General features: G+C 31.0%; 1 protein-coding gene across 2 annotated transcripts in view; it reads right to left on the bottom strand.

Moving 5' to 3' along the window:
- LOC128386665 (serine-rich adhesin for platelets-like) overlaps positions 1-12,181 on the bottom strand; it is a 40,243-nt gene that overhangs the window by 9,991 nt on the left and 18,071 nt on the right. The window contains exons 2-6 of one of the 2 annotated variants that reach the window (XM_053345731.1): positions 9,258-9,577; positions 6,031-6,338; positions 5,858-5,946; positions 5,393-5,605; positions 2,741-5,074 (exon numbers count right to left, since the gene is read on the bottom strand). In XM_053345731.1, coding sequence (XP_053201706.1) covers positions 2,741-5,074; positions 5,393-5,605; positions 5,858-5,946; positions 6,031-6,338; positions 9,258-9,577 — 3,264 coding nt within the window. Of the gene's footprint in view, positions 1-2,740; positions 5,606-5,857; positions 5,947-6,030; positions 6,339-9,257; positions 9,578-12,181 lie in introns of both variants that reach the window. The other variant, XM_053345730.1, reaches the window with a different exon arrangement.

Genomic DNA, 12,181 nt, shown 5'->3' with positions numbered 1-12,181 from the left:
ACTTTTGAGAACTTTTTTTAAATTTAAAATAAATTGCAATTCTTTCCCTTCTTTCATAATTTCGATTAAATTTCTTTTTTCCTCCAACTTTCTTCTCTAATTCCGTCAAGTTCAGACTCAGAGATTAGTTACACTGGGAGAAATTCATATGAAAACTAATAACAAGTTCGAGTATAGAGTAACCAAAAAATAGAACCAAGAATCTCAAACTGATAAAACAATCATTAGAATTGACGAAAAATTAGCTTTCAAGTCTCCATGGAAGCTCATGAGACAATCGTCTAGGAACTGGATTGTAATTCTAAAAGTTTTTACCGTGACATTATTTCCCTGATGAAATTTATTCATGAAGAAATTGGAAAGAAAAATGTTCCAACCTGAAATTCAATTCTGTAATTCGTGACAAAGTGAATTGAACTGAAGGTATAATTCAGATGATAACATTTACCTAACATGATATTCATTGACTTTTCATTCGGGTGAAATGTAATATTTTCGGTGATTCTTTAAGATTATCAAATATATTATCGTCGAAATTCAATGATATTGATTATATTGTTCTTTCTCGAATCTGGTTCAGAATATTGAAACATTAGAACTTTTCTAATCTATTTTTTTCGTCATCTTTTGCTTTATCATTTTCTTTTGACAGATTCGATGATAAACTTTAAATATTCGTTCAAGAAAGTCATGAGAAAGTACATATTAATCTGAAGACAGAGTTGAGAATGTCAGAACTTTCATATCATCATCATGATCATTAATAGTTTTCCCTGTTATTAAATGATGATGAGTTTATATTAATAGGAAAAAGGAAGAAGATGAGACTGGAAAGAACAAAAAAACAATTCGTAATTCAGATTCAATTCAGAGGAAATTGAACAAGGAACTTTCATGAAAAAGGAGAGAAAAAAGTTATTTTGATTTCATCATGGAAATTCTGACAAAAGAAGTTTAAATATTTAATGTTGATTCTATTAAATTAAGATGAAAATTCTGTTAATCATTAATGATGATGTTGATTGTATTAATATTTGCTTATTCCAATTAAATTAATGATCACTATGTGGTTAATGTATATGGAAACATTAAGAGTAGAAACTAAATTAAGTAAACAATTAACAATTATTACTTAATTTCAACCTCGGAAACCATGAGACTTGAAAGTTAATCGTTTTTCAGGGTAAAAATTTGATCCAATTTATATTTATTCGAGAAAAGTTCAAGTTTATAAGAGGAAGAAAAAAAAGTTCTGAACTTGATTTTATTTTCCATTGAAAAGAAAAAGTTTACTCCAAAAGATGACAATTCTATCGGAATTCAGTTTTTTCTTTTGTTATTTGGTGTAACTCTAATTACCATGAAGTTGATTGAATGCTCAATATATTGACTAGAATTTCGAGACATAAAAATATGATTTCGAAAGATATTATTTTATTTCCAATAGATTCTTTCAGGGAAGGAAATATTTCCCATTGAATGGGATCAATGAGATCGACGAGTTGTCTTATTTTCTGCTTTGGAAAAAAAAGTTCTGATCATTATTTTGGATTCCATATTTTTCTTAACAAACTTTAACTCATTTTCATCATGATGATCATCATTTTCATGAACATTTTCATCCATCAAAATATAATAATCTATCTTCATCATCTCTCCTGTGGAATCACCATGTTTCATGTCTCAAAATTATTCACAATGAATATAAATAAGTAGATAAGTAAATGTCTCTGATTTTGATGATAAATCATTAAGATAAAATCCTCTGATTATCATGAATGATTGAGTTGAAATAATTTGTATGATTATTTATTAACTGATATTGATGATCAAAATAATAAGCAATCAGTTGATTGTTAAAGTAAGAATACAAGAGTTGACATTGATGATTAAGGATCGATCAACAAATAGAAATTGATTTTGATCAGAATTTTAATCCTAAGTTTTGATGGAAAAAAAAAGTTCTGTTTCCAATCAAATCTATTACAAAACGAACAATTAATTGATGATTAATTTAGTTCTTTTGATTATCTTTTGCTATGAGAATCAATTAACTTTTAGGTTGATGTTAATTGTAACTTACTAATAGCAATGGAAAGAGTTAATTGTGTTACCATTTGATTAGTTAATGGTAGTCGATTAAAAGACAAAGGAAATTTCAATTAGACAATTAGAATGAACAATTATGGTCGATAAATCATTTTGATGGAAACTATTTGACTCCAACTCGAAAAATGTGTTCGATTGAGGGAAAAAGTTTTGCTTCGAATATGATACAAAAGTCATCTAACTGTTGTTCGGTATAATTTGATTCTGATAAATTATCCTGATCATGATAATGTTTCGAATCGAATTCATTTAGTATTAAATGAGAGAGAAACAAAATAACATGAGAATAAGTCTTGTTCGAAGTCAAAAGTTTTCTGGTGAACGAGAAAAAAAAAACCTATTAATCGAAGACGAATTAAACTTTGAACAAGAACTTCCAACTTAAGAGGCTTCTCATCATGATAATTTCGACGAGCATGAATGGATGAATGAAGAAGAAGAAAATGATGATGATGATCTACAAGCAAGAAGATGACAAGGTAAGGATAAAGTAAGATGATAATGATGATGATGATGAGGATAAAAAAGGATAAACTTATTCCAACACTCTGAGTTTCATGTTACCTTCATTCATCGTTCATAATCAATGAGATGATTGTCAATCTAATTTGTCATCATTTTAGGTTCTTACCTTTGGTTCAGTCTCATAATGAGCTGGATGATATTCAATTTCACCATGAGGTGGGGAGGGAATGTTGGATGAGTCCTCGAAGACACTTTGAATTTGATTAGACGATGACAATGAAGATGCAGATGATGATTGGAAGCCTTTGATTAGGTTAAGCTTTTCATTAATTTGCTGAAAATTATTATCACCATGAAAAATTTCATCACTTTGATTGGTGATATTTGCATTCTCAATTAGCTCTCCCTTTCCTTTTCCATTCTTATCTTCATCGTCATCATCTTCTTCCTCTTCTTCAGCTGCTGTAATGTAAATAGATGATCCACTTCCGGATGTTTTACGATTTCCAGGAAATTCTTCAGCCTGAACAGAACTTTCCACCTCAGAAGGTTCACTTTTCACCGGAGAAACCAGATCAACATTTTCATTGGTATCGATTATTGGTTCACAAACACTACATGGTAATGATAATAATCTGATTTCAGAGTCAACTTGACCTTCATTTGTCAGTTGATTAACACAATTATTATCAATCACTTTATATATTGATTGAGATTCAGGTTGATTAATTGAAGACACTTTCATATTATCACTTAACTTTATTTTGCTTTTTCCCTTTTGTTTATCAGATGATTCAATCAGTCCACTTGATAGTTCACTGACCAGTGTTGGTGAATCTAGATCATCCTCATCATTATCATCACCTTCACAACCACCAACTGCACCTCTACCAGCATCATCGTCCATTTCAGTCAATGAATGATCACCTTCATCAGTACCATCACCGGAAGCACAGGCTTTACTTGAAGAAGATGATGATGAAGATGAGGTTGATTCAAGAGATGATGATTTACTTGAAACACTTTTACCTTTAACCGTTAACTTGATTGTCTCTTGTTTGATGTTTTCACATGTTGTCCCTGTAGATGCTTGGGTTATATTATCCGGCACTCCACTGGCTACTGTTGGACTTGAACGATCCTCAAACCCAGGGGGTGGATAAAGAACCGGAACACTAAGGTCACTAATAAAATCGGCTGCAACTGAGTGCCTTCGATAAAGACCAATATCACGGAAATCGGCTGAGGAAACATTTCGATCTCTGATTACATGGCTAGACGATGATGATGCGGCTGATGGAAGATAACTAACCCTACCTGATGTTTGATCTAATTGTGATTGATCATAATCAATTTGCTCAGATGAAATTGATTTGACAAAATTACGTTGATTGTAGATCGATGAAGTAGTTGAATGAGTTACTTCAAATTGATCTTCATTTGATTGAGATAAATTTTTCTTCTCATCTTCAGATGATAACAGTTTAACATTATTATTATTATTATTATTGCTTTTCTGTCCATTATTTATATCATTTGATTCATTTGTTGCTTTGTTTGACCAGTCGGCATCTTCCATCTCTACATCCAAACGTTCATCATCAATTGATGTAGATAAACTTCGTTGAACTTTAGCACGAACTCGAGTTCTAGCCTTGGATTGACGTTCATCTGGCTGAGAATCTCTCGATTGACTATTATAACCACGAACTCGGTCCCTTAACTTCAACGATTCTCGAGCACCATCATCGTCCGAATCTTGAGATGTCAACATCTTCGCTCGTGCAGTTGGATCATTTACATTTCCAATATCATTCACAGCATTCAAAGAATTGTTATCATGTGGATCATCTTGTGAACTTTGAAATCGACGATTAGAACCAAATGATGTATGATAACTATTATGATGATGGGATCGATGATGTTTATGTTGCTGTTGAAGTTGAATTTGCGGTTGAACTGTTGGTTGTTTGGCCTGTCGATGGTAACTAGATTGCTTACCACTCGATTGATTAAGTTGACTAAAAGATGATTGCTTATTATGATAATATCTATCATCATCTGTTTCATCTTCCTCATCATATTCACCGGATGATCTTTTCCAATTTTCATCAAGTTTCCTATCGGAAGAATTCAAATTATCACCTTTATTGTTGTGCTTTTGAATTGATTGTGATAAATTGGAAACTTGATCAAATTGTGTTGCAATTTTTGATGTCGCTGGAAGTTTAGGTTGATTTGATTGATTGCCTCGGGCGAGTAATGTTTCAGTTTGAGTTGCATGAGTTTTCATTACTACTCGTCTCATTGATCGTACTTGTGAGGGCTTATTCATTTGAAGATAAGGCTGGTTTAATTGTTGAAGTGATTGATTAGCTAATAATGAAGAGGAATTTAAATTTCTCATAATTGAATCACATTTTTCAATTGATTTAAAGGAACCAGTGATCAACCTTTCCTGAGATTGGGCACAAAGAGCATTCGAATTGAATTGATTTACCTGTTGATGGTGATAATTTTGACAAGGATTGTGAGGAGGATTAATTGGATTAATTGAATCAGGTGATAGTTGGTTTAAAAAAGCAGCATCGATTTGAGTAGTGGTTGTGGTTGTAGAGGATAAACTATATAATCGATGAAATTGTGAAGGTGAGGATTCTGCTGCATGGTGGAAATGATGTGATGACAGGGAGGAAGATAAAGGCTGAGGAAGTCCTGATAAGATTGAAGATAATGCTGATGATGAGGGTGGGGAAGATGCTTCAAGTCCAGCCGAAACTGTATTCGAACGAATTAAATTAGAACAATCAAAACTAACATGTTTCGTCCTTTCATCTCGAATTGGTTGTTGGGGTTGCTGTCCATCGTATCCAGGGTGACACTGATTCTGATGATAATCAGTTGATTGTGGATGATTTATTGTTGATGATGGACGTAAGGCTGAAGATCTGGCTGACCATGAATCCAATGAACTATTTGCATTTAATTCATCAACACTTTTACTCGTTGATGAATAGGAACCAGGAAGATCCTTTAATTATCAATTGACAATGATTAGAAATTTAAATACAGTCACTTTGTTGGTTTTCTTTTTACGATTACTCAATAACCATAACCTTAACGAATAACCTTTACGACCTTGAAATATGATAGTTGAGTATCTGTCAAACTTCCTTAGACAAAATATGGACCTTATCGCTCGCGTAGTTTTTGAGTAATCGTGAAAAGAATATCAAAAAAGTGGCTGAATTGCTCTGTAATTTATTCAATAACTAATGCTCACCTTGGATATTTTAAACTCGAGTACATTAGGACGATTACTTGAAACAATTTGCTTGTAGTTTAACTTGTATCCGGAGACATAATTAAGTTCTGGAAAAACGGGAAATGAAATTAATTGTACAATTAGAACCAAAAAGAGAAACTCAATAATTAACTAATCAATTTGATATTTACCACAAGGTTGTGATGTATTGGTTTTGGACGAAATTGGATATCGTTCAAATGCCTTGAAATTTGTCGACGAGCCTGAACCTCCTCCACTTCCGGATGAAGATGAAACTTTACCATGATGATGGTGAGCTGACCAAGAACTTTTGGATTGTTCAAGAAGAGCACAAGTTCGAGGTTTAGGTCGTCTTTTAAACCCACCATCAGAATCTTCATCTTCGTCATTCACATTTTCATCATCATAATCATTACCTCGAGAATGCCGATATCGACGAGCCGATGAACTTTTACTTTCATTTCCAATAACCCGATTTCTATGATAAAATATAAATAAAAAACCAATCAAAAATTGAAACAAAAGTCAAAAAAATACATTAAAATGTAATAAAAAATTAATATTATTACAATCATAATAACATGGAGATTATTATTTCATATCTTTCAAATATTAACCAGAAAAAAGGATAAGGAAAATGTTTCAATAACCATGATAATTTTTCCCTGATTTCAATGAAAATATAATAGGAGGAGTAGTATTTTGTGGTGAATTGTATATCTAAAAATGACCAATGTCCAATGGACCAATAATAATAATACTTTTCCATGTAACATTTGAAATATTTTCCCTGTTCAATATTTGAGTTTATATCGATTCAGACAAAACTGAAACTTTGAGATAAACAGATGAACTGAATCATAATGTTCACATTTATTGGTGATAAATTTTTCATTCAAACTTGTCTAGATTTCAAAATAAACTGAATTGATCAGAATATTCAGAATTTTGGAATTTTAAACAATTTGAATTCTGATAAAAGTTCTCAACTGATCAACTTTCAAAGTTAATCCCGGAGATTAATCATTTAAATAAACCCCAATTCTCATTAATTAGCAGTCAACTTTAACCTGAAGCAAATTATTTATTCAATTAACTAAAATTTTGTAAGTTGATTAGACCCATTGAAATATCATGAGGCTATTACATGATGAAACCTGAGCTCGATTTTCGCCCACTCATATTGAATTTATTATTATTATCATCTTATAATTAGATTCCATTTGTTACCTAATTTATATGATAATTTGAAACTATTGCTACCAAGTAATCAGATTAATTTTCAATTAGATTTGATTACATTTTCGGTAAACTGATATTGGTAAAATATTTGAAATATTATCAAGTTTAATCACTTTAATAAATTAAACAAAAATCAAATCTAATTATCATTCATTTGTGATCGATAAAGCTTACAAAGTATCTAATGTCAATTTTTTGCTTCTCTTTCAATGTAATTCTGTTAACTTTTCACAATCAATTAATTGTTGCTACATTTCATTCACAAATCAAAAGGATAACCAAATAATAACCTTTCCTCATAGCCGAAAGTGATTAACTTTAATTGTAAAAGACAGAATCATGATGATGATGATGATAGGAATGATGAAAATAAATAATGATAACTGGGAATAACATTTTGACCACCATGAGAAAACTGGACATAAGAAGTAAATAGGAAATGATTCTCAGGAGAATTGAATGTAAATATTATATTTTTAATTATAATCGAGAAAAAAGATGAAGAAAATGTCCAAATGTTAATCGAAATATTAACAGTCGACAAAAAGTTCTCACATTGAAACAATTCATATTCCATGTAATTGAATGAATTTCAAGTTCTAATTGTAAACATGATATCAAAGAGATGGAAAATAATAAGCAAACAATTTAACGATATTAAACAATTGCAACAACTAATTAACTAGCAAACTTGATACTCTATTAATTATCCTTTTTCCATTAATATTCAACCTTTTTGATAGATGAAAGTTTCCAAGTTTTCATGAGTTTAACATGAAAAATGATGAAAGTGATAACTTTTTTTTTCTACTATTAATTAGTTTCCATCACTTTCTTCAGGGTATTATTATTACTTAAGCTTTCAATAGCTAAATGAATAACGATTCATTCAGAATAGTTGAACAGATAGAATCTCTCCTTTTTTCCCACCATGAACGATATTCAGTAAATGAATTAATATGGATGAAAATCATGATGATTAGAACAAGAAATCAACTACAACACGATGAAGATACATTATTATCATTTGGTGTCATCACATTTTCTTCATGTAACAATATCATTACTGAATAAAGGTTTTTTTCACCATCTTAATGATGTTAGCATTTTCTTGGTCAGCTTGAAATCTTTATGAGAATCATCATCAGAATGTTTCATGTTCATGGTGATAGGAGCAAAAAAAATAACGAGAAAGATAAAAGATGAGATATAATCATAATAAATGGATTCCATCTGATAGATTCACAACGTATCATGTTATTAACCTTCATCCTATCAAAGGTTAATACCATCGGTGTAATAATAAGCAATCATTGGATAGAGAGCAAAAAATCACAGATTAAAGATGAAAACTGAATCAAGTTATAATGAATACATGGTGTATTCTTTATGGGTGAAACATTTGTGAAAGTTCAAGATGAAAATCAGAACCAGATCAATATTGTAAATGGAAATATCATCTTTCTATTAGTATTAATATAATATGAGAGAGATGAAGTAAATCAGGTAATTCTCAAGGATAACAACTGAATTTTCAGTCTCAATAGACATCATGAAGATTATTCATCATATTATCATGTTGTTTTATCAGTCCATCGGAGTGATGGTTCTGGGAGTGAGAAATTTTCATCACTCTGAATATGTTAAATCATCAATCGGGAGGTGGGAGTGGAAACTTTTTTTTCAGTTAAATCTACATCATTAGATTGAGAAAGATGGTTGATAACTGGGAGAGGCTCTGATGATGATGATGATGATACAAATTAAACACCATCAATTGGGACACCTTGATGAATATAAACTGAAAGTTCTGGTTTACTTGGAAAATGAACTAATTTTGAATCTTTTATCTCTCAATAATATTAGATAATCATTAACATGATGATTTATATTAAGTAAAATTATGTGAATAAATTATTCTCATCATGATAATTACTAGAAACATTTTTCCATTCTGATAATGGTAATAGTATTCATGGTAATTGTGAACAAAATGTTATCTCTGCAAAATCTTATGAGTATTCTGAGTGAATGATCAATTTATCTTCTCCATTAACATGATTGTTGTTTGCAGAAAATTACATTTACTCTTTTTGTTTCCATGAAGGTTAATAAAATTTCAGGGAGAAAAGTATAAGATAATATCTCAACTTACCGAAATGAATCTTCTGGTTCCAAATCAGTTGAACATTTTCCTTTTTGCATACATGAGAAAAGGTATGAATTCTTACATGGACTGTTGTCTGGAAGGTGAGAGGTTGATAGGCATCCAAATAATCCTCGCTGATGGTAAATGTTATCCTCGAAAACTTGAAGTTCCTTACGATTAATACAATACTGTTCACGAATATCTTCACGGGAATATATTGGATGACCTTTTTTACTTCGCAATCCACCAAAAGGGATGTTACCTTTTCTTTTCATGACCATATCATCGTCCGAGTAGTAGGTCACTGGATCATCCTGATAATCAGCCTGGAATTGGACAATTAAAATGAGATCAATAAGCAATAATATTCAATTTAAAGTCTCGAACTTGAAATGTTATTTATATTTACTCTTAGAAAGAGTTCAGTTGATTGTTGCGAAAATGGTAAACACTTTTGTAGAATGTATTTTGTTTTCTAGGTTATCTGTTCATAGAATTGAATAGATTTCATGAAAAATTATTGAGAGATTCAAGATGAAAAATGATTATCTTCATGATGAGAAACAAGAAACTGTCATCAACTTAACACTGATATTCAACTGATCATGGAAAAAGAGATGAGAGAGAATCATACCCAAAAGAATGAAAGTTCAAATTCTTCTCTCATCTGAACAGAACAGAAATCTATCATGAATTTCATGATAGTCCAATGGATGCCATCTATCTTCAAGAATATCATTTAGATTTTCATGGTTACATATTGAAGGGAAGATTTTGAGAATTGACTGAGTAACTTGGTGTTTCTATTGAAACAGGGGAGTTCATTTACCAATAGGCTGAACTTTACCGAGTCTCGCTAGAGTTTCACAATTTATCTATTGATTAATTCACGAACACAGAAGAGCGATTAGTCCTTCACAATCTAATCTTACAAGTACTGTACTTTTAGGACCGTAATTAAGCGCACAGATTAATCAATGAAATGGATTTTATTAATTGAATTAGAATTAGAAACGAACAGTTTCAAAGTAAAACTCTAACTGATTAACACTATGGTTAAATCAATGTATCAATAGACTCTAAATGGGGGGAAAGCATTTAGAAAAGAACAAAATTTAAAATAAGAAATGGCGCCTTTAGGTTTACAAAGTGTCACAAAATAAACAAAGACTAACACCTTTAATCAACCTAACAACCAAAAGAGTTAATGTACACCAGAAATTCCCCTCTCCTGATCTGTTAACCTTTAATTAATTAATTAATTACCTTAATTCCCCTTGTATAATCCCAAGATTATGATACTTCTTATCTCTCTCTCTTGCTCATTTATTACAATACCTTCTCTTTATCCTTCTCTATCCGTTTCCTTTCAGTATATCTTCTCCCTTATCTCGTCAAACCAATTAACCTTTAAAAAGGAATCATAATTTCTTTAGATTAGAAACAAAAAATGTAGTATATAAAGGGTAAAAACAAAACAAATAAACAGATTTTCTTTGGCACGACCATCGTCAAAGAGTCTCAATCAGTTACTCTCATTGAAACTCTCGTTACGGAATTTTTCCGTAACAAATGGAGCCCACGATGAGGACTATTAGTCCCGAGTTTTAATGAGAGTGAAAAATTTCATTAGTTTTTATTTCAACCAAGTGACCTAATCAACAACCAGTTAACCCTCGAAGTATAATTCTAACCAAATAAGTTACCTATTAAGTGATAATTACCAAACATCAAAATTATCAGTTCATCGAAAATTTAATCAAACAACGATAAATCAACGCTTACAACCACCTCGTAAGTTAACCCAACTAATAATCAAGTTCTTTCCCATCACAAATACCATTAAAAAAATCTTGGTAAAAATTAATTCATTAAGTTTTCCAATCGACAATAAACTAGAAGAAACTTGAACACATTGTTTACCTACAGTCAACTCTCCTCTGGCAATAACCTTCTCAACAGTGAGCCAAAAAAGCGAACGGGTTCTGTGAAATAATAATCAATTTCTCTCTAATTCAAAAAAAAACTTATGAATAAAACTTTTAATCAATTATATACAAATTAAAAGATGGAAGAAACATTAAGAGAACTACTTATCTGGGCGACTCAAATGAAAGGTGAATATCAAAGGAAAGCTAACAAACCTTCTCCTAAATCAATAAAAGAAAAAAATAAACAAATGATTCCGTTATATGACACGATGAGATCATACTACTATTATCGCTTGCTACACCTGCATTACACCAAAAAAGAAGTGAACGAATTCAAATCAAAGAGATACATGGAATTAGCCAGAGCCAATTGGTTAAAATTATCGAATGAATTATCAATTGAAGTGAAAAACGCGAATTTCGAGGTCTTAATACAAAACTTCGACGATACAATTAAAAACCTTTAAATAACCGAGACGGTTATCCATCAAGTGGGGGACATGTCACAAAATAAACAAAGACTAACACCTTTAATCAACCTAACAACCAAAAGAGTTAATGTACACCAGAAATTCCCCTCTCCTGATCTGTTAACCTTTAATTAATTAATTAATTACCTTAATTCCCCTTGTATAATCCCAAGATTATGATACTTCTTATCTCTCTCTCTTGCTCATTTATTACAATACCTTCTCTTTATCCTTCTCTATCCGTTTCCTTTCAGTATATCTTCTCCCTTATCTCGTCAAACCAATTAACCTTTAAAAAGGAATCATAATTTCTTTAGATTAGAAACAAAAAATGTAGTATATAAAGGGTAAAAACAAAACAAATAAACAGATTTTCTTTGGCACGACCATCGTCAAAGAGTCTCAATCAGTTACTCTCATTGAAACTCTCGTTACGGAATTTTTTCCGTAACACAAAGTAAATCAAAAAGAAACATAAATACATGTACGTTAGCTTAATCAAGCTAAACAGAAGATATACTTTCCTCAT

This window comes from Panonychus citri, unplaced genomic scaffold (assembly GCF_014898815.1).
Source record: "Panonychus citri isolate SS breed McGregor unplaced genomic scaffold, ASM1489881v1 Contig00072, whole genome shotgun sequence".
NCBI lineage: Eukaryota > Metazoa > Arthropoda > Arachnida > Trombidiformes > Tetranychidae > Panonychus > Panonychus citri.
Note: the sequence above shows the minus strand (reverse complement) of the source record. Positions and strands in the feature narration are given on the sequence as shown.